At 47.0% G+C, this 27,178-nt stretch overlaps 4 protein-coding genes across 4 annotated transcripts; 2 read left to right on the forward strand and 2 right to left on the reverse strand.

Moving 5' to 3' along the window:
• Positions 1 to 15: 15 nt before the first annotated feature.
• On the forward strand, positions 16 to 2,219 carry GGS22DRAFT_148746 (CwfJ C-terminus 2-domain-containing protein-like protein). The gene is made up of 3 exons (XM_047959038.1): positions 16 to 119; positions 178 to 421; positions 484 to 2,219. The coding sequence occupies exons 1-3, from the start codon at positions 106 to 108 to the stop codon at positions 1,834 to 1,836; spliced, it is 1,611 nt and encodes a 536-aa protein (XP_047823455.1). The 5' UTR covers positions 16 to 105; the 3' UTR covers positions 1,837 to 2,219.
• Positions 2,142 to 4,610, reverse strand: GGS22DRAFT_1858 (uncharacterized protein). Its single transcript, XM_047964374.1, has 3 exons — positions 3,441 to 4,610; positions 3,342 to 3,373; positions 2,142 to 3,201 (listed from the first exon to the last, which is right to left on the reverse strand). Exons 1-3 carry the CDS (start codon positions 4,513 to 4,515, stop codon positions 2,260 to 2,262), a joined length of 2,049 nt encoding a protein of 682 aa, XP_047823456.1. The 5' UTR covers positions 4,516 to 4,610; the 3' UTR covers positions 2,142 to 2,259.
• Positions 4,611 to 7,937: 3,327 nt separating this feature from the next.
• Positions 7,938 to 11,413, reverse strand: GGS22DRAFT_1875 (DNA polymerase phi-domain-containing protein). The gene is made up of 3 exons (XM_047964598.1): positions 10,363 to 11,413; positions 9,917 to 10,313; positions 7,938 to 9,854 (listed from the first exon to the last, which is right to left on the reverse strand). The coding sequence occupies exons 1-3, from the start codon at positions 11,387 to 11,389 to the stop codon at positions 8,162 to 8,164; spliced, it is 3,117 nt and encodes a 1,038-aa protein (XP_047823457.1). The 5' UTR covers positions 11,390 to 11,413; the 3' UTR covers positions 7,938 to 8,161.
• An 11,969-nt stretch (positions 11,414 to 23,382) lies between these two features.
• Positions 23,383 to 25,868, forward strand: GGS22DRAFT_1913 (Rhodanese-like protein). The gene is made up of 4 exons (XM_047965098.1): positions 23,383 to 23,921; positions 23,974 to 24,041; positions 24,101 to 24,329; positions 24,381 to 25,868. Exons 1-4 carry the CDS (start codon positions 23,683 to 23,685, stop codon positions 25,528 to 25,530), a joined length of 1,686 nt encoding a protein of 561 aa, XP_047823458.1. The 5' UTR covers positions 23,383 to 23,682; the 3' UTR covers positions 25,531 to 25,868.
• Positions 25,869 to 27,178: the final 1,310 nt, after the last annotated feature.

Raw genomic sequence — 27,178 nt, forward strand, 5'->3', positions numbered from 1 at the left:
AACTTTAGTATCTTCAGCTTACAGCCAATTAGGAGCCCTAAGCTTTAAACTTCCAACCTTCATCTTCAAGCTTCCGCGTTCCGAGCGCGTTCTAACAACTTCACGATGGCGGCAAAAATGTAAGTGAATTCATTCAATCGATCCTATTGAGAGTAATAATTAACCAACATTTATAAGTTTCGTCCTCGGTAGCGTTAACGGCAAATTCGAGTCCGCTTTCCAGAAGCTCACAGCTTTGCACCAGAAGCAGAACTTTGCCTTCGCCATAGTTACTGGAGATCTCTTTACGTTCGACCAAGACGAAGGTTCCTTGTCGCGGCTCCTTAATGGGGATATCCAAATACCAATCTCAACCTATTTCACTACAGGCACCATTCCCTTGCCTGATCAAGTAGTCAAGCGCGTTGAGAAAGGCGAAGATGTACGTCTAAGTGCTTTCCCAACTATGCATCTCTGCTAGTTCTAATCTCACCACGTATGCAGGTCTGCGAAAACCTCCATTTCCTTGGTAAACGAAGCATTACGAAAACTTCAGATGGGGTCCGAATCGTGGTACTAGGCGGCGCTCTTGACAAGTCTATTGTGGGTGGTCAATCGAATGAACAACACCTTCCGCTGCATACAGCCGATGATGCGAAGATACTGCGCGGCGCTAACACCGCCGACATCTTATTAACAACGTGCTGGCCCTCCGGAATCTGGGCAAATTCGAGCAAGCCGCCCACCTTAGAGCAACAAACCTCTATCGCAAGCAGCGACGAGATAGCCGAATTATGTACTACCCTTAAGCCTCGCTACCATTTCGCAGCCTCATCTGGAGATTTTTTCTACGAACGGGAGCCCTTTTTCCACCCGCCTAGTAACCCCGAATCCGACCAGATACCTATTACTCGGTTCATCTCACTTGCTCCTTATGGCAACGAAGTTAAAGCGAAGGCCATGTATGCCTTCAATCTTGTCCCTGGAGAAGCGCCTTCTTCTACCATACCTCCTGGCAGCACATCTTCTCCGTTCCTTCCTAAACCCAACCCACGGAAACGACCAGCTCCCAGTGGGGATGCTACTGGTCATCGCGGAGGGGGCCGTCATGTACGCCGTCGGAAGGAACGATCGCCTCCTCCCGGCCCTGATCGGTGTTTCTTCTGCCTGAGCAACACGCAAATAGACACCCATATGATCTGCTGCATAGGAGACGATTCTTATGTCACTACTTCCAAGGGTCCACTACCTGATTCAGACACATTCGCCTCATCCGGCCTCTCTTTTCCAGGACATCAAATCATCATACCCCTTCCTCATGAGCCCACTATTCGCGCTATGGGACAAGATGCGGACAAAACGTACAAGGAGATGGCGCGCTTCAAGGAGTCTATGCAAGCTATGATTGCGACGGAGTCAAAGTTCAAGTTGGGCGCAGTGACTTTCGAGATCAGTCGGCAACATGGAATTCACGTTCATTGGCAATTCATCCCGGTCCCTACGGATCTCATTCGCAAGGGCCTAGTTGAAGCTGGTTTCAAAGTAGAAGCCGAGAACCGCCAGTTCCCGGCTTTTGAAGAAGTGACCATAGAGTCCGGTATCGATGAGACGTCCGACTATTTCCGTGTCTGGATCTGGGCCGATGATAGCGACACCGGCATCCAAAGCAAGGAGTTGGTGATGCGTTTTGACAGTAAAATTCGCTTCGATCTTCAATTTGGTCGTCGGGTGATCGCTAAGCTTCTCGGACTTGAGAGCCGAATCAACTGGAGAGACGTCACTCAGCCTATCGCTGAGGAGACTGAAGACGTCGAGAAATTCAAGGAAGCTTTCAAGCCTTGGGATTTCACTGCTTAATTGAGCAGAAACAATAGCATTTTCGGGACCGGCGTTAGTAGTTCGCAAAAGTTATGATACCCGCGTTTGAGTTTGCGGTATTTGCCATGGCGTTCGGGTGGCATCTTACTTGATCAAAGAGTTTAGCAGTCAAAATAACAGTTAGCAAGAATCTGCATGATAGTGTACAGCATCTGGGCCAGCAGCTGATTTGATTTCGCATCACAAGAATGATGGAAGAGGCGGATGCATATGAGATTACATTGAGAGCATATCATCGGCGCAACATTACAGAGCATTTAAATCGGATAGTTGAGGTCATATTCGGCCTTGCGAATGGAACGGTGGATTATGATTTATTGAAATTTGAAGAAAATTGTGTTGACTTCTCAGGATAGCGGACTAAATGTGACTACAAAAAGCCATTAGTAAAACGCAGGGAATTCACCACCTTGGACGTTGCATCATAGGCTCATTCATCACTTCATCGCCATCCAATTTTTCCGCTACATCTCGAAACACCTTTCGGAGCCGCCGCTGATGCCACCATGCAAGCGCGCAAACGAACCCGATAATGCCCACAGCCGTACTCCCCGTAACCGTCCACCAGCGTCGAGCAGCCTCGATATCTTCTGCAGTGTTGTCGCTGAGCACGATATACGCATTCGGGTCGTTCAGTCGTGGCCAATACCTCACAGGTACCTTACAAGCGCAGCTGCGATACACGCCTAAAAGCTGCATAGATGTGCCTCCCACCGCCGCGAATATCGAGAAGAACCCCACGAACACTTGTCCCCACCAACATACTCTTTTCACCGTGGGATTCGTCTCGGACCACCTCGTACCGTACCGTATCCTTAACCTCGCAGCGCACGTCCACAACGCCATCTCGCATACTTGGCTTATGGCGTAGACGAGATACGTCATACTGCGACACGAGAGTCCAGCTTGTGGCGTATTATACGACGTCAGGAACGCGAGGACGCAGGGAACCAGCACCGCGAAAAGGGCACTGATGAAGACGTAGAGACAGTCTTGCGGGTTCAGCGTAAGGGACTTGCGTAAATCGTCGGGCTGGATACGGTTGTCTCTGCGGTATGCCGAGGAAGCGATGTATTCGCCAATGGCCTCCTGAACCCATTCACGCTTGTTCAAACCGCGCTTCCAGAGCTTAACGGTTCGAAACCGGCCCTCGAATGCCGTTTCGACTGGGTTGTAGCCTTCGATCTGCCGTATCATGAAACCGATCCCGCTGTAGTTCTTGGCCTTTTTGAGATATTGCTTCCAGATGCCTTCGGCGTATTCGTCTTTTGGGGCGGTGATACCGCCGTCGTATACGATACCGTCGAGTGTACTGGGACTGTTGGATGCTAACATCGCGCAGGACTGGAACATATTATGTTAGTATTTCCTGATTGTCCAGGGTCTATGCTGGAAATGTTTCAAACTTAGCGTTCGCATGTCGCTTGGCGGAGTTATGCCTAGGAAATGGATAGGGGTAGTTGACGATTTTGAGAGATACACACAATTATAGCGAGGTAAGGAATCACCATCCACCCTATAATCAGCTGTTAGCAATTAAACGTCGCCAATGAATGTGAGATATTTTCAAGGCAATAACTCACACAATCCAAAAGCTAGAGCATGCGCAGTGTCATTATCCCCCAGATTATTATCCGAGTCTAAGACGGTATAGACGAAACTTCCGAGGAAAAATAAGACCGGCGCTCCAACTGTCGATCCGAAGCTCGCCTGCGCGTTGAGGAGGGCCTTCAGTTTAGTCGGCAGAGTCACAACCGCCTCGTTAGCTCGGCACGCCAACTTCAACGCCTCGTGCTCGTCAACCATCACCATGACCCTCTTCCAGACGCTATTATGCACCAACCTACTCATCGTCCGACTCGGAGCTATCGGGATTTTCCCCTCCAAATCAGTCGAAACAGCGCTGTGATGACGACTCTCACCCCCAAACTCCTCATTCTCAAGCGTAGCCATGCGAATATTCCCCACAACAACAGCCAGGAGCAACTGAGCTCTCATGCGCGGCGGAATATTCGGTACTTCCCCATTCGGCGCCAAAAACTCCAACACCTTCCGATCCAGCGCATACTCATACATCGCACTAAGCAACATAGGTCCCGCAAACGCGAAGCAAATCGCAAGCCAAACGACCGTGTCTAGCGTCATAAGCACGACAGCGCCCAGCAACCTAATCCAATACGTCATGAGCCCGACGATTGTCCTTGGGTGGGCCTTGAACACGATCTCAGGGATCGCCAACTTATGGGTCCGCGGGACGTTCGTGCAGAAAGCGAGACTCGGGACGATGAACTGGACCAGTGGGCCGACCCACTGCTGCATGACGGACGAGTGCGAGATCTCCCACCCGGGACACCGGTTCTCGCACCAGTGGTACGGCACCTGTACGACGGGAGCCCCCGCCGTGTCACCGTTCCAGGCTGCGCCGCACGGGAACTCGTCGCCGTGGATCGCGGTTTCGAGGGAGCTGAGCGAGACTCCGGGCGCGACGAACGACGTCGTTGAGTATGAGAGGTTTCCGTCGGGGCGGACGGTTAGCGAGTCTTTGAGCGCGAGGAGGCAGCAGTGCGTGAAGTTCTGCCCCCCAAGACCCGGCGCACGAGAGTTCGGCGGGTTGTAGGAGAGGCCCGCTAGTTGCGGGATTAGGGATCCTATACTCATTTTGCTAATCTTTTCGCGAAATCAAGTCTGTGCGATAGAATGTCTAGATCAACTGGCCAGCAGGATATCGAGAGAAGATGATTTCCGAGAACCATTCGAAGATCTATTAGGAGTGCGAAAACGAGGAGGGTTTGGGACATTTCTCCCCGCCCCGAGGAGGCAGGTATATACCAACGGAGTTTCACCACGGATTACCTATATGTGCCAGGTAAGACAATTATCACAAGCGGTGTATACCTGATATCTTGAGAATTCCATAACGAGACGGACACATGCGTCGGTGGCGTTACGCATGTTTCACAATACACCAACCTTGATAGGACGGCGGGAATGAAAAAGCAGATAGGGCAGGAAGCAAGGCCATATATCACCATATCACCTTCCAATGAAATTTACTCAGAGACGCCTGCTGTACTATTCGGGTTCCCAAGTGGGAAAATCAATTATGATTTCTCAGCCACAAATCTGAGGCTGCTGCCGGTGAGCTTGACCCCAGCCTCCTAAAAACGATTCAAGGTGCGTATTGGCGGCGAATATGTAAAGTCTTGTATATTAAGCATTGGTCATTCATTGGTTTGCACCAGAGTTATAGCATAGTTATAGTAAGAAAGAATCAATGAAATTTTTATCATATTTTGTTATCGTGTGTATTGCTGTTAGCTGTTGGCGACGCAGTTGAATACCTAGGTACAGAGGTGCCTTTCAAAAGATTTTACCATACATCAATACCTATCAGTTAGTCAACCAGCTGCAAGCCCTATTCTACCAGCTGGCGGAACAGATCGCCGATTTGTCTCAAGGCACCTCTGTAATCATCGAAAGATATGTGTTTAGGTACCTACTAGGTAGGCTAGGTATGTATTGTACATAGCTACTTAGTTTCGCAATTTAATGAAACACTGCCTACCTACATAGTAGGTAGGTACATAAATGGGGTAGGTGGGGAGGTGGGGGAATTAATTTAGGTACTAGGTAATCAGCAAGCTGGCAGGCGACAAAGAAACTTCCAAGCTGTGTGCGCTAAAAAATTAGTAGGGTACTATGCCTTAAAACTCGCATGACGATATAGGAGGTAGTTACATAGTACCTAAGACCCCTAAGTTACGTCAATGGAATACCCACCGACGTAGGTAAGCAGTAGGCAGTAGCTTTCAATTCAAGTTCTCTGGAACTACCTTCGCATTTAAATAAGTAGGTACATGGCAATATATAAGATAAGAATATCCATTACGTAAAAAAAATGCATTCATCTTTTCATGACATTCATTTCACCGAAAATGGAACTCAAACGTTACCACGGACTTGCAAAGAAGCGGTACTATCATTGCCTCGAGACGAGGATAGCTCTTTTCCGCCTTTAGTCCCAAGATTTACATGTACAGTGATATTTGCAGGGGTTATGCCGAATGTACCTACCAATCATAATTGAATCCTTCTAAGTGCTCTTCCCTTTTAGGAGCTATCGTCATTACAGTTTGTACCAAATAGTCACATTATTGCAGTAGTTTAACAAGATGCTTTTGTATGATATACATACAACAGTGATTTATCAGCGAAATTTCTGTCCCCTAACCCCTGCCTGCTAACTTGTGCCAGCTAAGACGATAAAGCTGACACCAGTACTTGAATATAATTAGAAGAACCGAGAAATAGCACAATAATACTAGGTAGTCGTCGCTAGAAATGTAGGTAGGTATGCTCCTCAAGTTGATCTGAAGCTTCCAAGGTTATATGTGGAAGCTTATCCCCTAAGACACAACGAACAGCGCAGTTTTCAACTCGTCATCTAACCCAATCAAAAGACAGAGGTAGTAAGCTGTTCTCTTTAATTGGCCAATCTACCCAAGCCTTGGTTACGATTGTACATACCTATTCAATTACCTATGTGCATCGAAGTGGATATCGAGCGGCACTCGAGATGTACCTAGGTAGGTTACCTGCTGTGTAACGGGAGGGATCCATCATAGCTGTTATTGCAGTGCGATATCGTATCTTATTCATGCTTAAGCACTAAGAGTACTAGGTACTCGTGCGCTTTTCTATGGCAGATACAGCCGGATACCCACTCAGCATTCCAAGTTCACACGAGTTTAGGCATTGGAAGAACTTTGGACATCAGAAAAATTTCTATCCCCTGTCTCCTCATCCCCTCTCGAACTCCTATTTAGTTAGCCTGCTTCCCCTGACTGGAGATGGGAGTCCAGCAAAGAGCTACCGTTAGATCCATATTTACGTAGGTAAATAATCGCCAAATCTCCCTCAACATTACCAGCTCTCTATTGCTTCACCCAACCCTCACCCAACGTTCAACATCGTTACTTCCTTTATCGCCAAGCCAATACATACCCAACTTCGTTATGGAGCAAAATCGCTTGTCTGAGAACCACTCACCAGATGAACATCAGCAGGGTCCCAACGGCACACAGATGCCCTCGGTGGCTCAGGAACAGGTTCATTCGCCAACCTTTGGCTCTCGCAACCTTGACGTGTCTCAACAGCGTGAGCAGAGAGTAGCTCCCAGTTCTGCCGGTGCCGGCAACAACGGGCCTGCTGATGCGTCTACTGCTGCATCCACTGCTACATCCAACCCGACTCCAGGTGAGGTTGTCCTAAATGGACCGAACATGCTTCAGGAGGAAGGATACGTAGCCCCTTCTCAGCATGGATCACCATCGGCCGAGTCAGCTTCTACTGCGACCATAACGGACCAAACCCCTCACCTCATCGCCAGAGGTTTATTCTTTGCCTATAGCGATAGCACCCTGTTTTTCTTTCGTGACAACGGCTCCAGAGCTTATATTGCCCCCGATGGCCGCTATTACGAAGCTGTCGACGGGGAGAACTACCAGCATATAAACACTGTCAACGAGCCTGGAGTACCATCAGCAGGCCGTTTCTTTACGGGATGATCGGGGTAGTTACCTGTGATTGCGCCCACGGTACCTTTCAGGTAAGAATAATATCTCCTAGCCCAGCCCTCACCGGCTATCAAATGCTAACGGTTTCTAGTTCGCGTTCAACTTGTGGGATGAGCGGTCGTTGGCAACAGACTCGGTGCGTCGGATTGTCGAGCGGAAGCAGCGAAAAAAAAAAAATAAATAAATAGAGGTTGTCATATTGTGGCTTACGAATGAGTGGTTGGGGGGTAAGCCGCCTACCTAGATAGATTACTACCTGGATAGATAAAAAAAGCAACATTGAATGCTTATTGGACACCGTACATTTCGTCCACACCTAATAGTAGTAGTTAGAATTAAACTCATGAACTCCCCAACCTATTCTTGCTCCTATAGAGATTAGCATCATTCAGAAGCTTTGGTGAGCATCTCGAGATAATCTCCGAGATCATTCCAGTTCGTATTAGCCAAGACAAGATGAGTCGGCGAGCGTCTTTGTGCCGCGTGTCGGGACCTCCGAGAGAGGCTGAAGTGCGGGGAAAGCACAAGAGCAGTGATTCCTACCTAAAAGAAGGTCACGTACAAATCAACTTTCTCCCTATTCTCCGACGGGTCCTACCTCCTAGATAGAGACCAAGAACTCATGCGACCGGTAGAATCTAGTAAAGACAGCACTCGAATTACGTTCCACTACATACCTCGAACCTCCGACCGCCGAATCACCCGTCCTTGCGACACCTCCACGACCCCTATACCTGTCCTCCGGCTTCTCCGGTACCTCCGACACCACCAGAACCCGCACCCGCGTTCGCGTTCGCCGCCCGTCCCATCCCCCAATTAATCCAATCCGTGAAAAAGAGTCCGGGGATCTTCGCCTCGCCTCTTTGACACCTCGCAAACGTCGTCGCATATCCTTGATTAACATAGTCCACAAGATCCTCATCGTCATCAGCGACCAAGCTCGAAGCGACGAGCAGAGAAGCCGCAGACGCGGCCCTGACGAACGCGTGGGACGGATCTTTCGCGGCCTCCGCGTGGATGTCGTCCATAAGGGCGAGCATAGCGGTAGGGTCGTAATCGTCCGAGTCGTCTTTGCTAATAGTGGAGGTAGAGCGCGCTTTCTTAGCCGCCTTAGCAAAACTATCGATGACTGCAGCGGCCTTGTTGACGAGGGGTTTGGCGGTGGTAGTGCGTGCGAGTTCGAGTAGGGGGGGGAGGAGGAGGAAGGACTGGAGGCCCGTGACCTCGTGCTTAAGGTACAGGGCGATGAGGTCGAGGACGCGGTGCTTAAACATGATAACAGATTCCTTAGCGTCTTTTTTCTCCTTTTTCTTCCCAGTTTTCTTAACGCGCTGCTTGAAGACCTCGACGAGCTTCTCGTCTAGCGCTATCATCTCCGAGTCTGTCATGTCGGAGTCATTGTCTGACGATTCGGCTTCTTTGTCTTTGTCTAGACGATGGCTCCCTAGAACTTTAGCGAGGGCGTCGTCAAGGTCTGCGAGCTCCTTGGCATTAGCATCGTCTTGCTCGTTATCCTCGTCCTCGTCACTATCTTCGTCTTCGTTTTCGTCCTCATCATCCGCAGCCTCTTCGCCGTTCAAAGTAACGAATTCAACATCAGAGCCAATTTCCGACATTTCGTCTTCTTCCACATCATCAACTTCCTCATCCGAACCCGAATCCTCGGCATCATCCATTTCCACGTCCTCATCGTCAAGATTCTCAAATAGAGCTTGGTACCCCTTTTCGTTTTCCTCTGCAACAAGTGGCTCTATTAGAAGATTAAGAGCCTCGGCCGATATTTGCGAAGTAAATATCTCGAAGACCCGCTCGCCGATCCGTCTCATCATAGGTGACTGCCGAGAGACTAACGATAGCAATATTTCCACCAAGAGCTCCGAGCTCCCGCTCTCCTTGCTTTTCATCTTTTCCGAGCATCGCTCTAGATCTTGGAGGATGCTGATTGCATCCGGTGCCCCATCATATAGTTGTAGGATAGCGATGGCGTATAGTAGAGCAAGGCCAGTAGATGCCCCTGACTTATCATCTGATTTTTTCCCAGCTTTAAGCCATTTCCGCATAGCTTTTAATGCGCTCGCTTGCTCAGCGTTTATTTCTTCGCTCATGCTCACTGCCGTAGGTTCGACTGAGATTACGACGTTGCATAAGTACTCGGCGTCGTCTCGCCGCTGCATAACCTTTCCAATCGTATGTGCAAGTAATCTGCGGAAAGCCTCCCTTGACTTATCTGAAAGATCAGGTTTGAATTGTGGCTGTGTCGAATACGCGCATGCTGCCAGTTCTTTTACACTAAGCTCCGCAATGTTGATAGCATCGTCGTCATTATCAGAGGCTTCAGGAACCTGTTTAGCCTGTGTTGCTAATTTTGACACATAACCGGCGTAGACTTGTCTGAATTTCTCGATGTCGGAGGATTCATTGCTAGTAGTATGTTAGTAAATCAATTGGATTATAGGGGATTATAGGGGAGTTGAAGATCTTACTCCTTTGCGATGATGACAGAATCTCGAAGAAGCTTGAGAACCGTCTTCGCATCGTCCGGTGTAACCCATTGTAGCAGATTCTCGATTGTCTTGGTATTGGTTCGCTGGTCAAAGTCATAAACTCCGTGTTTTCCAAGAACCTCCTTGAGGACTGGCAATAGGAGTTCGGGAGAAGCCTGCACAGCTTTCTCCATCGATTGAAGGCTTTTCAGCGCAGCTCGATGAAGATACCGGTCTTCTTTCGCAGCTTGGTTCATCAAACACTTCATCAAATTTCGAGTGAACAATTCTCTGGCCAACTTAGGGTTGTCTGTTGCGAATCCCTGAAGGAATTTCTGGAATATGACGAATCCGCGGAATTTCTGTGCGTCAGAAGCATTTTTAGAGAAGAGCCCATCTAAACAACTAATTAGAATGTTCAACAACTCCATCCCAAATAAACTTACCATCAATAACAGTCGTCCAGAAAAGCTTCAACTGATCTTTTCTCCCCTTTTCACCAGCATCTTGTCCGACGAAGGTCGCAAGTATGAGATCCCAGACAAAGTGCAACTGTGCAGTCCACCCCCCTTGCTTGGCTTTTGTGATCGCAGCATCATCTCCGTTATCTTGGGCCACATTATCCTTCAGCACTCGGGCAACTTCGGGTAGAACGCCGGGACTCATAGGATCGTTCCAAGGCTTTGCGGGTGTCTTCAAGCCGGGATAGCAACTTCGCGCCTTCATCCAGATACCGATACCCTCTGCAGTCTTGCCAAGACCAATATCGGACAGTTGCTGGAGCGTTTCCTCCGCTCTATCCTGTCCCATCTGGGGTAGCGACTCGACAATAACCCATGCAGAATGCGATCGTATCCAGACCTTCTTATCTGCCATCTCTAAAAGCAATTCTAGGACCTTCGGCCATCTTGTCTCATCATCAAAGAGAACTTTAGATTCCACGAAGCATTGAAGACCAAACAGGCGACCAAAATAGCAGTCCCTTTCCTCCTGGCCGGGAACATGGCCACTGGATGTAGTCTTCTCCACTAAAATGTTCAAGACTTTGTCGAATGTCAAGCCAGGATATTTTGACTTGGCCAGGTCCTTGGATCCGAATAATTGATTCAGTAACTCGGTTATAACAAGACTGAAACCTACTCGCGACGCATTCCGCGAGCTAGCCAACCCACGGAACAGGCGGTGGTCGAGATGTCTCTCAAGGGCTGTCTCCGACGAGGCCAGTAGTCCGGTGATAAGAGCATCGGCGGAAGCAATTCGTTCATCGCTGTCAGCACTGCCAAGTAGTTCATATACTTTCGCTTCCCGTCTTCGAGCCTCTCCATCTAAAGTCTCGGTAAACGGCGACTTTTCAAGATCAAGAGATGTTGCTTCGGTACCATTCTGAAGAGGTTGATCAATCTTCGCCCGTTTTTGAGTAGGATGACTGCCATTTGTGCCAGCCTTATTAGTGCCACGCTTTCGTTTACCCATCGTAAAGGAGCTTTTAGAATTGCTCTAGGAATTACCTTAGAACTTGAAAATGATAGAGGCTGAATTATTACTGAATTTTTTTCTACCAATAGCAGTTGAAAAAAGGTTTTGCCGCTGCAGTGTAACCCCACGTCTAAATATGGTAGGCGGTCGAATTTTAGCGTGCCCCACTACCCCAAGTCGCGTCGCGTTGAACACAATAAGGGAAATCTCGAAAACACGTGATCATGAACGACTACATAGAGGCAATTGAGCAAAAGGCATTTTCACGATGCAAACTTAATAAGGAGGCGGCAACCTTGTTACGCTAGAAGCTCTAGACCTGTCCGCTAAGGATCGCGGTGTAAATAAAAGCCATTCCTCATTAAATACTCTTTCTCAGGACCAGTCATCAACATGTCTACTCTAAACAGAAAAACCCCCAACAGATCAAAGTCCAATCCTACCAGATCTACAGTTGCTCAGGCTCCCAATAGTCTACTCCTCCAACAATACCTAGTCAAATAACCCCGAAAGCCATGCGCAGCCCCTTAGCTAGAGATCTCCACACAGACACCTATATCCACATATCCATGACGCTTCCATCCTCGATATACTCGTCAGTATACCAAGAAACAATGACATTGTCAAACTAATGATTGAACTCGGATATCTCGGCCCGCTTCTCTACCAGGAACAAAGCCTCTCTCTGCCCTTTAGAAGCAAGAAATCACCCCCATGTTGTTGCTCCGTCATTAAGTGGTGCCCTAGTGGCCGCTACTCATTACCTGGGAGCGATGCGAAAGATGGGAATCCAGAGAAAGTAAGGAACACGGAACCATATCGTTTTCTGTGATGTTCGTCATACCGGAAAGGGGATGGGAAGATGAGCTGTCAGGGCGTATTCCTTAGGACAGGAAGAGTAGTGGTAATAGCCATTCAAGACCAATGATGCCAGCTGACAGAACCTAGTTTATGATGAGGTGATAGGTAAACAATCATAAAGCTGGAAAATTCGGGTTGTATTTCGTAGTCATACGCAGCTTAGCGTCATCCGCGTGCAGGTCCAGAACTCCTGAAATAATTCGCGAAGGGCATACGTGTTGTCGGTGAGACAGCGATATTTCTCGTCCTGGCCTAATATGCTCGACCACCAACATTAGATCCGTCCGCGGAGTAACGGGGGGGACTTCTTTGTGCTCTGCTCGGTGCAGGTAGTGTTCGACTTCTGGGCGTACATGTTCCAGGAACAGGTACACGCTGCGCCAAGGCGTCTTTTTTCCCAGTATCACAACCTCACTCAAGCCAACTGCAGTGTTGTCGAGGTCAGGATGGAAGGTGCCCACATCTAATATTCCATCCATCCAAGTCCGCGCGGCGATTAACGACGAATCTTGCTGGAATATTAGGTGGCTGGGAGTCTACACCCTGTACTTAAGGGGTATATATGTACTATCTGCGAACCACTACTGTGAGACATCGGTCTTCCTCCAGGTTGGCAGCTAGAGGTCTATGGGATCGGGATTCAGCCTGTATAGTCCCCGTGAGGGTTCTGTTGGCCGCTCATGTCGAACCATGGTCTAATCGTTCCCAAATATGCCATGTTGGCATAATACGTTGTAGGGTCTGTCAGTTCGGATAGTTTGGCCTTCTCGTTGATCTTGAAAAAGTTCTTGTCAAGCAATTGTCGTTGTTCTTTTAATTCTTGAACGTTCTCGAAGCTATACGTGTCATGGGAGATGCTAAGAAAGGAATAGGATGCATGCCAGCCAGAGTAGAAAAACTCCTCAAGACAACTGGTCTAATATGGGTACTACAGCCAGAGAGCCACCTGACTCAACCGAGATTCTGGCGAGACTTGCTAAACCGAACCCCCACCTCGGAAACAACGATGTTCTCTATAGCGAGGGTAGTTAGGAGCTCCTCGCGCAACAACGTCGTTGTTTCCTAGTCTTTTGGTTCCGCCTCGTGACAACTACCTAGAACTAGCAACTTAACCAACTAATCAACCAATATGATACTCATAACCGGCATCTATTTCAACAAATCTGTGCGACTGGCAGTCTAAGACAGCCATAGCCATTCAGTCGATTTTCTGAGTATCTCCTTAGCACTCAAAATCCTGCCAGTTACGAAATACCATCGAGTGTCTCTAGTGATGAGTTCAAGGTAAGAAAAAGGTCTTCAAGACGCAAGGTCAATGGTGTCCCAGCATAAGGTGTTCTCTGTTGATAAGGGTGCTCTAGAGGAAGGAGAACATGTGAGTCATGCAATTACAAAGGTCTCGAAATCTCAGCACAGTTTCTGATCCATCTTCGCACAGGACCCAGAGCACCCAAAAACTGTCTCACACCTGTCTGATCCTTCGGAACCGGCCAACACTTCAACTTCTCGGATCTAGAAGGTTTAACAGCAACTCGTCCATGAACTTTGTGAATTGTGCCAAGAGCAAGCAGTTCTTCGCAACCAATAAGGACTTTTTTAAACGACAACTTCAGCTTCGACCATACGATTCTCGGGAGAAAATGGTTCTCGATCCATTCAAGCTGTTCCTCCACGGTAACATGCGTGGCGAAAATATCGTCGATATATTCAATAGCCTCAGTCAGACTCCCCGGAGTCTTAGGAGCTATAAGAGATGGTTCAGGATCCGGTGCAGGAATAGGCCCCAGAACAATTCTCGTGTGTGTGATAATCTCCCTCAGGCTATCAAGTCCGGTAAAGGATCGGCTCTTGAATTTAAACGCGCTTGTCCACGACTGTGCAGTAGTCGCTTAAGTAAGGAATGTTTATCAAGGTTAACCAGAACCACATCGGGATAATCGACGCTGGAGGCGAACACTTTGGGGTAGGAATCTATGCCCTTGCCCTTGTTATTGGCCGCTTCAGAAATGGTCAGTCATTCGTCTAGATCTAACGCATATCCGCGCTCTCTTGCCTATAAGCTTGGTAGGTATAGCACCATGTAATCACCTCAGCTTTAGCCAACTGCGCTGAAATTCTTGCTCATTGGGCCTGAGTTAGAGGCTCTCCTTGTCAAGTTGCTGAGTGACGAAGGTTACTGTAAGAAGATAGTGTAAGATCATGAGATAGTGTGCAAGGTCGGTCATCGCCTTATGATGAACATTTGTTCAGGATCTAGTAAGACCAAGTCAGTTTGGAGGATAGGTGGAGGATAGGCAAGTATGTTAATACTTGAAGAACTTACCGAAGACTCTTCTTGAAAGGGAAGGTCGGGGTTGTGGAGATAGGACATTCCTCGACGATGCCGATCCAGTGGTTGTAAAGTGATTGTATGAAGAAGTCGTTCAAGGGAACCCTGTTGTCACCGAAGGCGTGGACGTGCTCTCACGTATTACCCAACGTCGACCCGAACCCCCGCTATGAGGGTACTCGCGATCGGTGTTTCAAGTGTGAAAGAACCATGGACAAGCTAATTATGTAGGATCATCAGGTGGGCGCGCAGTTATAAGAAAGGATACGATGTATCCATTAATAGAGAAGGGGTATGTTGTAGTGGAATTCGAAGGACCCATCACTCATGAAGGGAAGACAGAACCTATCATAAACATGATAGTGGTTCACACATACTTGATAGGCTTGAGATATAACAGTGAGCCCCATCCTAATTGTTAGAGGTCTGGTCCGTTAGGGCTACTGGTCTGGAAGAAATTGGGTTCAGCCCGTTCGAGTGCGTGGGAGGTCCTAGGTAGGACGTGTTGTTTATTAACCCTAGAGCAGAGTAGACAAAGGAAATTCCCCATATTTATTTTGTGTTATTCGGCGGGAGCAGGTCGGAGTTCCGCTCACAATAGCTTCGTTGTTTCCATGCTCGTTGGTTCCGCCTCCTGACAGCAATGTAAGGCAAGTAAGGAGGGGATCATGATGAGGAAGGTGAAACGAGAGTTACGTCGTTGGGTTGGATAGGAGAAAGTTTTGACAGGGGAAATTGTAGGAGGATATATCAACTGGAATAATCAAATTGCAGTTAGGGAAGGCTCATCTGTCGAAATCACCTCGTTAGTGTCGCTATTGGTAAATAGACCACCTCAAGGCCAACCGATGTAGACATATTGAGATGACACATAATAAATGACGCGAATGGATGATAGGTAGCTTAGAGGGGGAGAAAAGGTAGGTAGGTACGGGCAAGGACACTTTATCAGTCGTGTGTCATAATCAGAATAAAAAGCGTAAATGACTTAAACACGCGATCAAAAGCGTGTATAAAATATAGAAACAATAAAAACGCGACTGTGACATGTTCTCCTAAGGATAGGTAGGAAATAATGCATAATAAAGTCTCGAGAGTCTTCAATGGAAATGTAAGATAACACGATGAATTGAGTCGGAGAGAGAGATAAGTAGGTTCAAGGATCGGTTGACGTATAATCAAAACAAGCAAGCAGATGGAGAAATTACCTACTTACCAAGCAGTCCTAAGGCAGATATTGCCTCCAAGGTGATATGCTATGAGTTAACAAGCTAATGGTAATGATGAATATAAAAGATGATGATACAGTGTAAAATAGGCGCAAAGTGAAGAATACTACTACGAATGATGGAAATTAAAAGTTAAATGGGGGAAATAGTAGAACTTGGATTATAGGGAGTTAAGAAATGAAGATGAAAGATGAAAGATGAAAGCTTGTAGAATTAAGATTGGGGAGGAGTAGACAAGTATTTATAGACAAGGTTTGGCTGAAAAGGAATCCATGGAATGATCCTGACAGCTAATAGCGACGAGGGTTTACTTCTGTCATACGGCGCGCCTGTTTGAGTGGTTATTCATGTCGATAAACGTTGTACATGATACTATTCTGTCTAGTGTGAAGTCTATACGTGATGGTATCGGATTATACAAAGGGAGTACCTGGCAACACTTAAAGTTAAACGGCATCCCCTAGAGGTCGTAAAAAAGGACCTGATAGTCTTGATGGGGAACGGCAGAAATGAGAATAAACGCTTTTAGACTTCGTCAATGTTATCCGACGAAGCATGTAACTATACACACATATATCGTGTTATATGGCAGAAGGCACAAGTATAGTCCTGTAAGTTCCTTGACGTAAACAGGGTCGCACCTGTCGTATAACGTGTTTAATCTTAAATATAAACGCAACTCTAATGTCTTAGCGCCTATATATAGTTACATAGGTATATAATCTAATACCCATGGGTCTTTTTTTATAGGAGATAATTACGAGACTGACATGAGAAGTTATCAAGTTGTATACGTCATAATCGAAGTTTAAACGAGTATAACTGAGATTCGCTGAGGCTTTTATAACGTCATAAGTCATAGGGATATGTTCATCCAGAAAGAACCAATTCTTGTCGGTTGGGAGTTATGAGGGATCATGAGTCCCTTTTATTCCACCCTTTTCTGTGATGACGTACGAACGACTCAATTTCAGATTTACGTGAGTCAGCTTTGGATACAACTGATAGATTTATTGTAGAAGAAGGATCGATTATGATATGATATTATCGTTTGGCATAGGTCTTAGGTTAACAGTGTATGATTGGGACATTCATTCTTTTGATAATATCATACTAATAGCGACAAACTAAAGTCATATTATGAAGTTATACCAAACATGAAATCTTATGTCTGTTTGGACTTAAGGAAGTACCAGGTAAGTACTAGGTAGTTATTAATATGACTAAATTTTAATGTAGCGAATAAATTTAATTTGATCAGAATTCCCAAGATGTACCGAACCATAGCGACAAACTCTTCTTTAAGCCGTATGATAACAAGAACTCACATATTTCTACAGAAGAAAGTCTCAATCCAATTGTCGGATGTTAAAATTAGTTAGAGATGACAGTTGCTGTTTAACCATCGTCTGTGTCACTGTTGAATTGAGTTCCACTTTTCTAACAGACGACTAACCTGATTGGCCAATTGGCAATTGAAATAACTGGAACCCTCACAGGTGTAAGCAGAACATGAAGAATCAATGCTAGTACTTCCAATAATTTCAATCTGGCGTATGTTTCAATTGAAATTAATATAAAAACATATCGCCTTTATATTTTACATCATTATACAAGTCAAAATGCGATGAGTGTTTGAACAAGTTGGAAATGAGGCCTCTATTCGGCAGTGTTACTACTTTGATTGAGCCAATGAGGTTAAACTAAACTAGCGGTTCCAAGCCTTCGCGCAGCCCTCAGATGGGCGTGGCTATAGAGATCGTAATCGCGCCATCAGGGCTGAACCCCGCCGACATGCATCTGTGCCTCACGACGAGCACTAGCACGACTAGCCTCTTCTCTTAAAGTGGATCGAATCCTATCCCACCTGCCCACAAGGCCGATCACGAATTCTATTGGTGTTGAAGTCCTAGGGCAATTCGAATCAGCTGAGGGCATCGCACCGGGCTAGCCTTCCTGGTTGCTTGATCGAAGCTGCATCTGCGAGTGACTACCTAGCTCATCAACTAACGACATCCTTCCCTCTTTCATCAATCGCGATGATCCTTCGACGACAGGATTTTGGGTGAGGCCGGCGCTGGATGTATCAACCAAGCCGGCCGGTGCCGCAGACATACGGACTTAGCTACCGGCTTCGGAAAAAGGAGGACAGTGCACTATAAGCATTATAAGACATACAGATGGTTGTTTGCGGCTTAAACGGAATGAATTTGCGTGCGTGGTTTTCGTTTTGGATGGTTCCCAGATCAGGATTTTCCGACGATCTAAGATCCAATTTGCATGGACTGGTTCGTTTCAGACGTCGGTGGTAGTAAGCAGTCTAGCATTGTGATCAGGTGAGCTAGGCCGGCTGTGTGAATTTAAGGTCCGTTAAGTCGGGCCAATTGGCCAATCGACGACCCTTGATGGAGCTATCGTTGGTTTAGAGAGAAACGCAATGGACGATCCCGTCTAGCTGGTCCTGCTGGTCAAGGACTACAGTTACATAAGTACTATGTAGGATTCTGAAAAATGTAACGCTGGAGATCCGAGCTTCCCCAAAGCTCCCCTACCTCTCTTACGGCGTTAAACTATTTTGAGTTTAGCCGTCTCTCGTGATATCGTGATGGCGGGGGTGAATGTTTACAGTGACACGCGCTCAGGCGCGGGATTAGTTGTTTACTTTTGTACCTTTTAAACAGCACTTGAGCTCCCCCTCACTTTCCCACTTCCCACTTCTTCCCAACTCCGCATCTCGGCGGCCGCTTACGGACCCCTTGCTAAACATCAAACATGCCCGTGCGATCTGAATCACACTCAATTATTTGATCACAGTCGTATTTTATCGTCGGATGTATCAAACGAATGGATAATGGCGTTACGTGTTGGTCCTTTTCAAAATACCTAGCCGCTTACTCTCCTACATTCGGGAATCGCTAGTGGCTTGGGATTTAAGGTACCGTACCTACAGCGTACACAGCCGTATATACACAGCCAGACTGCTGTACTATGCGTATATTGACGACTCAGCCGACAGAAGGGCTTTTTATCCAGGGCGAGTAGCCAGGGATTACTCGGTCCGGAAGTCAGATTTCTTTCGGGACAGCTGAAGGTCTCACAGATTGGCGCCATGAATCCGGGCGACGATAAGCGCGAGGTTGGGAAATGCCGTCCTAGCGATCTTATTGGCCAATGGGGGCTTGCTGGCTTTTATTCAGGCGGCTTGTGACTCGCCCTATCATGCAGGTCATTCATTAGAGGCGGTCAGTACGATAGCAGCCCGACCACGCAGCCACGTTCAAAATGTAAACAATCAACAGCAATCGAGATCTTTGAAACTCCTAAAAATGTCCTGCAGCGAAAGGGCTGAAAGGGCTATTCCCGTACTATGAAGTGTCCCCTTACCTGGCCTACATACTAGCATACTAGGGGTATATAGTAGGTAGGTATCGTAGCATGCATATGTCTCCGGTCGGGATTTCTTGATTCCTTGATTCCCTTGAGGGGTTTCGGTGGTGGTGCGAAACCATTTACAGACTATGACGATAGTGTGTCGCGTGTAAGCAAGGAGAGCGCGAAGATCCCACCTTTATCCATAGCAACGTGAAGATGACGTCTGCCACGGACTAAAAAATACCGGAGTTCCTCATCTGCGATCGAAAACGGTCCACATACTATCGAAATATATTATCTATTGCTGTTCCAAGGTTGTCTAACACGCCGTTGAGGGAGTTGTTAGTTCGCAAGTCAATTCTGAATTATCCCTGACTTAGACGCTTTTAGGTCTAGGATCGTAGGACTGGCGCTTCAATTCATTTATCTTCGTATGACAAACGAAGCTTCGTAAGGCCGATCCGACATTTGGATCTCATTTCGCTGCTTGGCTGTTTGAAGATCGGATAGAAAAATGAATTTTTAGAAATTCGTGAGTTAAGGTTTTATTAAAATGAAGATACGAAACAAATATCTCCGAATGAGGCTCATGGTCCAGTCTTTGAAGACCATCAAAGGGTTGTCAGGTCAATCAGGGCGGTCCAGGTCTAGATAAAGGCCTAGAGCTTTAGCTCATCCTACCTGTAAATATTTGTGCGTACAGTATGACCGAGTGGGGGACTGCGACTGCAAAGCATCGGTGAGATGTCAAGTAGTTTTTTTTTCCTCTGCAAAATAAAATGACTGATGGGGCAAGCGCCTGTAGAGTCCAATCACCACAGGACACGCCAATCAATGATTTCGATATTGGTAATGGATGTCATTTCAGTGCCGAGAAAAAGTCTACTAAGGATAGCTGCCCGATGTCATTATTACATATTACCAGGTGGTTTAAAAAAAGAAGTCCAGGGCCGACATGCAAAAAATTCCGATAACCCGTTCATACATAGGGGGAAAGCACCTATCGGCGAGTGTCGGGAATAAGTTCCTGTAAATAATCTCATTCAAATAGTCCTAACTGGTCCCAACGTGTGAAGTTTTGTGCAGTTTAGTAATTGAAGATAATGGTCATCCATGCTCATAAGTGCTAGGGTGGTGCTTATTATTGCAGCACCACAGCAACGCCGGACATGAGGGTGGACTCGATCCATTAGATGGGTAACAAAGCAAAAAAACCACCAGAGAATCCTACGACACACTGTAGCAACCAGTGGGTAACCCTAGTAATCATTCATAGCTTCGATGCATGCACGTCCCATGGAAGCAATAAACGAAATCATCCTTATTCGAGACCAGTATCCGTCGAAACATGCGTCAAGTTGTTTTTTGCGGGATGGTTCTTCGAACGGCCTATGGGATCCGGGGAAGCAAGTTATGGAGCGTTATGGAGGGCTAATCGCGGTTCGGGAACCTTGGTGATTCGGGACCAACTGCCGACGAAGTTGTCGCAGTTGTCGCGGAATTTCTAAAGAATCAGCCTCGTGCAAAATAGGGATTGTATGTAGCGATGTACATACAATACCTACCTACATGTAGTTACCGTAGAGGCAGGGTTCGTAGATGAGGCAAAACAAGTTATTTTGCCGTGTTATTGAAAGAGCCTCGATTAGCCCCGGCACCTATCCAGCAATTTCGTAAAATGACTGAAACCTCGAGGAATAATAAGACATGAATACACGTGGGTATGGAGAGAGTAATAATCGTCTAATCTTGGGTTAAGACAGCTCGTTCCCTTTGCTAATTGACTTATTACGGGCAGTCCGGGCAAATATCGCTTCCATTGCTACGACCGAAGCTTACCTAGAACTGACGGACCGGGACAACGGAAATCGACGACCGAAGCAACGCGAAAAGCTTCAACGCATAGTCCGGTATTCCGTGAAAGGCTGACTACCACGCCATGCTTGGGAGACTTTCGAAACTTCCGTTCAAGTAGCTCGTCTCAGCCTCTAGAACCTTGCTATCGTACCGGGGCTGACAGCCAAACACTGACAACGAGTTGGTGGATCCTGGACGACGGATTCGCCTATTCTAGCTGGGGTATTTCCTAAAGCGGACGACGAACGCGTTCCTCGGCGTTTGAGAGGTTGTGTAGAGCTTGTGCTATGCGATATGTACGATATATGCGATCCATGTATACCTAGCTATGCAAGATGATCGTGTAATCGGCTGCAAGGCAGGATTCAGGCTATGAAATGCATGAATAACAGCGACGAATACAGCACTTGGCGATAGAGTTCGTAGAGTTGATAGATGCTAGTCTGATTCTTATGCCGCAAGCTAAGATGATGTGTGACAAGGTGGTTGTGGTTGAAAGGTGTAGGTTTGTATGTAGGTCGGGAAGTCATGATATGTAGTTAATAAGATATTATCTATGAGAAGAATGGTTATGACGGTATAAAATCTCGCCTAGCTCATGGAATTATTCGAATATTCGGTCCTTAGTCTTCAGCGCAGGCCATGGATATGATTACTTAATTCCAGGTTCTCTACTCGCTTGGCTGAACATGTCTCTGAAGGACGGGTCCCATACGGAAAAATTGTCTCACTCGACCTGGATTCGGCCTCTTCGCTGTCGGATCCTGATTATTAGAACATACCTAGATAGGATACCTAGTCCAATGTTAGCTAGCTGACTAGCTGTACATACATAGTAAGAGAAGAACTTCATATTGTTTCTTCTTCTTTTCGCAGCTTCTGCTGCTGAATAGCTAGGTAATGAGTATGCACTATGTAATCTGGATCGTGGACCATGAACGGTGATCTTGTAATTGTCAGTGGATTTCATCTCGTGTTGGATAGTAACAATTCGTCCGTGACCTGTTCATGAATGCGTTGTGAACTATTATTTGTGAACTTTTTCTCCGCGATCAGCGTATGGGTTCGGATGGAATAGGTAATAAGATAGCTGCATAGGTGTGTCTAGGTGTCAAGGTGTAGGGTTCTTGAACAAATTTAACAAAGTCCAAACGTAAGTTGCAGCACCCGAGTAACAAAATCCAGGCTTTCACCGCTAAATATTGAAGGGTGATGATGTAACTAACGGGCACTTTTCCCACTAAGAAAAGTCAAAAAAGTACCTAGGTAACCTTTAGCGTAATATTGGCGCCCCGCAGACCCACTTAACCCACCAATTTGATCAATTTGACCAATTCTACCAATCCTTTCCAGGGCCCTGGCGCCTTGGCGGGTAAAACAGTGAGAAACTACGCTAACGACATGGTAGCTTCCATTTTCAGCTTCACGGCACCCCAGGCAACGGAAGGCGCCCACTGAATTGCCCTGACGACGAACAGTTAGTGGGCACTGGATAGGCTGTTCCTGCCATTGTATTGGACGTTAATGCTAGCACAGGCTGCGTTACCTCGCAACCACCGTTGTAACTGAAACTCCACACTGCTTGATTTCCGCAAAACTGTCAGCTAGAGAGCTTTTAGCTTTTTAGTTTTTAGTACAGAACAAAAAGCATCAAAACCCTCCATTCTCGCTTGGTGCTTTACCTCCTCACCTTTCCCTCCCAGCAGCCGGCCTCTAAAAGTCGACAACCCTCTCCTACAACTACGTGCCGCTTTCTCGGACAAGATTAACAACACGTCTTTTTTAGGGGAATAGACGCTGTTACGGCATAACGAAGTGTTCAATTGCGGTTTTACGGTTTTTTCGGTTTTTCGTGGTTCAAGGTCCGTTGCCACCATCCGACCCGATCTTCTGTGACTGGCTGGATTTTGGGATTATTCCAACATCTGTACCATCTGTACCGACGATTCGAGTCAAACGGTCAGCAAGAACAATCCACAACCACGATCACCGACAGAGACAATTGGCCTTCGAATGTTCAATAGGAGAGCGGTACACTTTTTAGCTTTAGCTTTAGCTTCTTACCCGACCTATACCACGGCTTTCCTGCAACTTTTACCTTCCTATTTAGGTAATCATAGCTTCATTATTCTACTGCAAGAGGTATGTATGAGAGGGGTTATGGGTAGCTCGCGACGCCTACCACGCCTACCTATCCTGCTTAACCACCAATTCATCACCAATCCACCGCTAGTCACCATAACCATAGTGATTGCCAATGGCCATCATGTCTTATAAAGGTTCAGAACTAAATTTTGGGAATTACAGTTGTAAATAAAATTCCGGCATTGAATTCTATAATCCGACTAATTACGCGAACTCTTTAATCCTTCAGCCAACCGAGTATTTCGCATTCACGATACTATTTTTCCCTAGATCCGGACGACCATTGAGCAGTGTTATATGCGGCCTGCATTTAGTTGAACGATTAGGAAACTCGAACGATAGTTACAAGTTCCGCCTAGAACTTTTACACCACGCGATCAACGGATATACTCGTCAGTGGTGGCGTTAAGCAATCGTATAATACAGTCGATTGTATGCACAAATATCGAGGAATAGGTCTATTATCCTCTTGTCATATACGCTATCGTCATTAAGTCATGGATTCTTCATCTCCTTTAGCTGCTATGCGTCCTGCCCCGGCTCCGGCTTGGGGTCAGTCTTCTCATCATTGCTTGCCATCTCGAAACCCCTTCGCATCTGGCAACATGGGTATTCGTGAGCAATTACACCGGACTAGACCTGACTACTTCAGCTTTGGCTCTGTCCGTGGCTCTTCACCTGGTGCTAGTCTTGCTGCGGACCTTTCCCAGAATTTCCGACTTGACAGCGAGGACAGGTATGTTTAGACCAAGTTGTATGGATAAATATGTATTAACTCGTTTAACTAGCCCTCGGTTTCCCACTCCTCGTCGTGCTCTCTTTACTTCCAAGATGATGGAAGCTATTGAGAAAGATGGTACGCTTACGAAGATCTAGATAGCAGGAAATGAATATTGATAACTGATAATTCTATAGCTCAAGTTAAGACTCCTCCTTTGCCCGCCACGTCTTCTCCCGTACCGATGGACGACTCCATGGACATGGATATGTCCCCCTTACCGCAGAAGGAGTCTTTCTTTAGCTCATTCGAGATTGCTTCGCCTACCCCCCAAGTCGACGATGAAGATGATATGATGATAATGGATTCTCCTCTTCTCACACGTCAGCCTTCTGGGGGCCTGGAGCCGTCGAAGGTGTTGTTTGAGTAAGCTATTATGGCAACCCTGAAGAATATGAGTGCTAATTATTATGATAGCAGCCGCAAGCGAGCAGGAATCCGTCGCCCGTCTCTGACTCGAACCAAGGTTCACACAACAAGTTCCCTTCTAACGACTCGGCTGCACCCGGAAAGCCAGATTTCATCTTTCCGCTTTGGCTCTGAGACACGTTTTGGCGCTTCGACGTCCTCTGGAATGTCCCCTGGTGATTGCTTCGAGGACTCTCCCCTGCAAGATCGAGACCGGAGGCCGCAGACTGCAAACAGTCCATCCCCTACCAGTGGCGTGTCCCGCCCAAAGCCTCGATTTTCGGGCCTGAATGCGACTCAGGATATTCGCAACGGCTCTCCGATTCCTAGTCACGTTCGTCGGCTTTCAAACCCTTTTGCCCGATCCCGTCGGCCTTATCGCCGGTCGCTCAGCATGTTCGACAGCCCAGACGATGTCATCAAGGCCAGTTCCGAAGAGCCTGTGCCTCAGAGCACCTTGCAGGCTGTCATGGATGTAGAAGAGCCGCAAGATCCTATGTTACCTCATTTCTTCCCTGATGGTGAGAGTGACAACATTCCCAGAATCTCGAAGGCTACCTTCCTCGATGTAATGGACGGCAAGTTCAACGAGTGCTACACTCAGAAGATGATCATCGATTGTCGTTTCGAGTACGAATACGATGGTGGTCACATCGAGACGGCTGTCAACTATAATGACAAAGAGTTGCTTACACGACAGCTGTTCGAGAATCCTATGGGTGGCAAGACTCTTCTCATCTTCCACTGCGAATATTCTGCTTGCCGCGCGCCTATGATGGCCCGCCACGTTCGCGCTTCCGATCGCATGGCCAACGCTGAATGCTACCCGCGCCTTACTTACCCCGAAGTATATATCCTCGACGGTGGATATAGCGAGTTCTTCATTGAGCATCGTGATCGGTGCTATCCTCAGGCATATGTCGCCATGGGTGCTGAGGAGCATGCTAACACGTGCGAGCGTGAGATGGGCAAGCTCCAGCAGAAGCGCAAGGGATTAGGCAGAGCTAAGACGTTCGCATTTGGCCACCGAGATTCGATGGTTGATGCTTCTCCTACTGCCCCAACAAGACGCTATGAGCATGATTCGCCTATCATGATGATTGGCAACTCCCCGATTCTGGGACACAGCCGATCGCCTCGACGTATGGCTTCCTATTAAAAAAACCCGACAGTTCCTAGAGAGCTGACTAGAGAATGGCATCTCCGAGTTATGCCGTCTCCCACATTACTCATCATACCCCTCGTTCTTTGATTTTACGGTCTCATAGACTATGTGTTGATTATACCCAATTTTCTTTTCTTTTCACTTCAGCATTAGACAGGCATTTGCATAGTAAACCGGTTGGTTGCATTGCCCTGAGCTATGTTGGATCCGGCATCTGATTGCTCAATGGCCGGTGGTTATTCCATTCTCATTCTCCCTTTGTTTTATAAAAGCATGGCGTACGGTTAGGAAATAGGGGTTCACTGTGCTCTTTTCTCTTTTTCTTAGATTATTTCGCGACCTATTCTATGAGCAATTATTGAAGCCCAAGCTTCTGCTCCCTCTCATCGATGAGAGATACAATTCTACGCCTCTACTATGTGGAGCACTACCTTACGAGCTACATTTCTTTACGAGTCTGACTACAACAATTTTCACGAGTTCGACGTACTCTCGAGGCCACACGAGAGGCTCTACGATACGATCGCGATCTATCATGATCCGAGATACTTGCTACTACGATTTTTTCTTTAACATTCGACATGAACACCGAATCCTCGACCGAAAATCCGCATTACTTGTCTGATGGGACTACACAGGCTGCGTACCTCAACAAGAAACAACTACGTTGATGAGATGCACTATGGATGAGTCGAGGAGGAAGGGGTTCGGAGGGGGAGAGTTATGCGTCGCGTCGCAGACGTTTTTAAGAGATCAGATTGACCGCAGATATGGGGGGGTTGTGCTACGGGGCCGGATTCGAGTAGACGTTATATCCAGGTGCTAGGTCTAGGTAATGAGGGACTGGTAACTGGCGTCTAGGCTCGTGGTCTCTGGCAGGATTCCTACCTTCCTGTTACTCTTGTGTCTGGGTACGTGGAGTCATTTACTTGATCATCCTACTCCCAATCTGTACATTAGTTCCGACTACTGCCGCTCCTGGTCTCGGGAGTCTGCCGCATTGGCTGACGCAATGCCTGCGTTTGCGCTCCGGAGATGATCATAGGGTGATACCTATTCGATCCTCTGGGCTAAGTTAGCTGAGATAGCTGCTTGGTAATGTTAAGTGCGACTTGCCAATGAATTTAATGTTTACTGATGCTTGTGATGTCTTGGCGCAATGTGTAAACCTTTCGGCCTTTCGTGATGTAAATAATCGCGCTTTCGCGACGTAACTAATGCCGACTTCTCGCAACACATAGTCGGCTTTGACATGTCATTTCATTGAGGATTTAGGTACTATTCAATCAACGTGCCTTCTCGGGAATAGCTACAAAATCTAACGACAAAAGTTTCTACCTGATTTAGGGTATCTTGCTCGTCCAATGCCAACGTAACATTTAGAATTACGAAGTAACCCCCAGCTCCTCAACATAGCCAACGCATACTAATTGAACCCTTAGTCGGTGAACATACCCGGCGCATTATCCTACTAACAAAGTGCCCCTGACAGGTGGATGTCTTCGAAATAGTCGGTCAGAAGCATTACCTAATAAGCGGTGGAGAAGAGGATGGATAACCGAAATTTCGGTGAAGACACCCGGAGACCGATTAAACGGGGCCGGCGACGAAATCCGGACCGGACCAAACGGCTGTTCAATTC

Source organism: Annulohypoxylon maeteangense, assembly GCF_022496945.1.
Source record: "Annulohypoxylon maeteangense strain CBS 123835 unplaced genomic scaffold GGS22scaffold_1, whole genome shotgun sequence".
Lineage (NCBI taxonomy): Eukaryota > Fungi > Ascomycota > Sordariomycetes > Xylariales > Hypoxylaceae > Annulohypoxylon > Annulohypoxylon maeteangense.

Coding starts and splice junctions, on each gene's coding strand:
- GGS22DRAFT_148746 (XM_047959038.1), top strand. Junction 422..483: donor GCGTTGAGAAAGGCGAAGAT/GTACGTCTAAGT, acceptor CCACGTATGCAG/GTCTGCGAAAACCTCCATTT.
- GGS22DRAFT_1858 (XM_047964374.1), bottom strand. CDS start 4,515: ATGAGTATAGGATCCCTAATCCCGCAACTAGCGGGCCTCTCCTACAAC. Junction 3,374..3,440: donor TGCTCTAGCTTTTGGATTGT/GTGAGTTATTGC, acceptor AGCTGATTATAG/GGTGGATGGTGATTCCTTAC. Junction 3,202..3,341: donor TTCCTTACCTCGCTATAATT/GTGTGTATCTCT, acceptor AATATGTTCCAG/TCCTGCGCGATGTTAGCATC.
- GGS22DRAFT_1875 (XM_047964598.1), bottom strand. CDS start 11,389: ATGGGTAAACGAAAGCGTGGCACTAATAAGGCTGGCACAAATGGCAGT. Junction 10,314..10,362: donor CTGGACGACTGTTATTGATG/GTAAGTTTATTT, acceptor TTAGTTGTTTAG/ATGGGCTCTTCTCTAAAAAT. Junction 9,855..9,916: donor TCTGTCATCATCGCAAAGGA/GTAAGATCTTCA, acceptor ACATACTACTAG/CAATGAATCCTCCGACATCG.
- GGS22DRAFT_1913 (XM_047965098.1), top strand. CDS start 23,683: ATGGATTCTTCATCTCCTTTAGCTGCTATGCGTCCTGCCCCGGCTCCG. Junction 24,042..24,100: donor GGAAGCTATTGAGAAAGATG/GTACGCTTACGA, acceptor ATAATTCTATAG/CTCAAGTTAAGACTCCTCCT. Junction 24,330..24,380: donor CCGTCGAAGGTGTTGTTTGA/GTAAGCTATTAT, acceptor TTATTATGATAG/CAGCCGCAAGCGAGCAGGAA.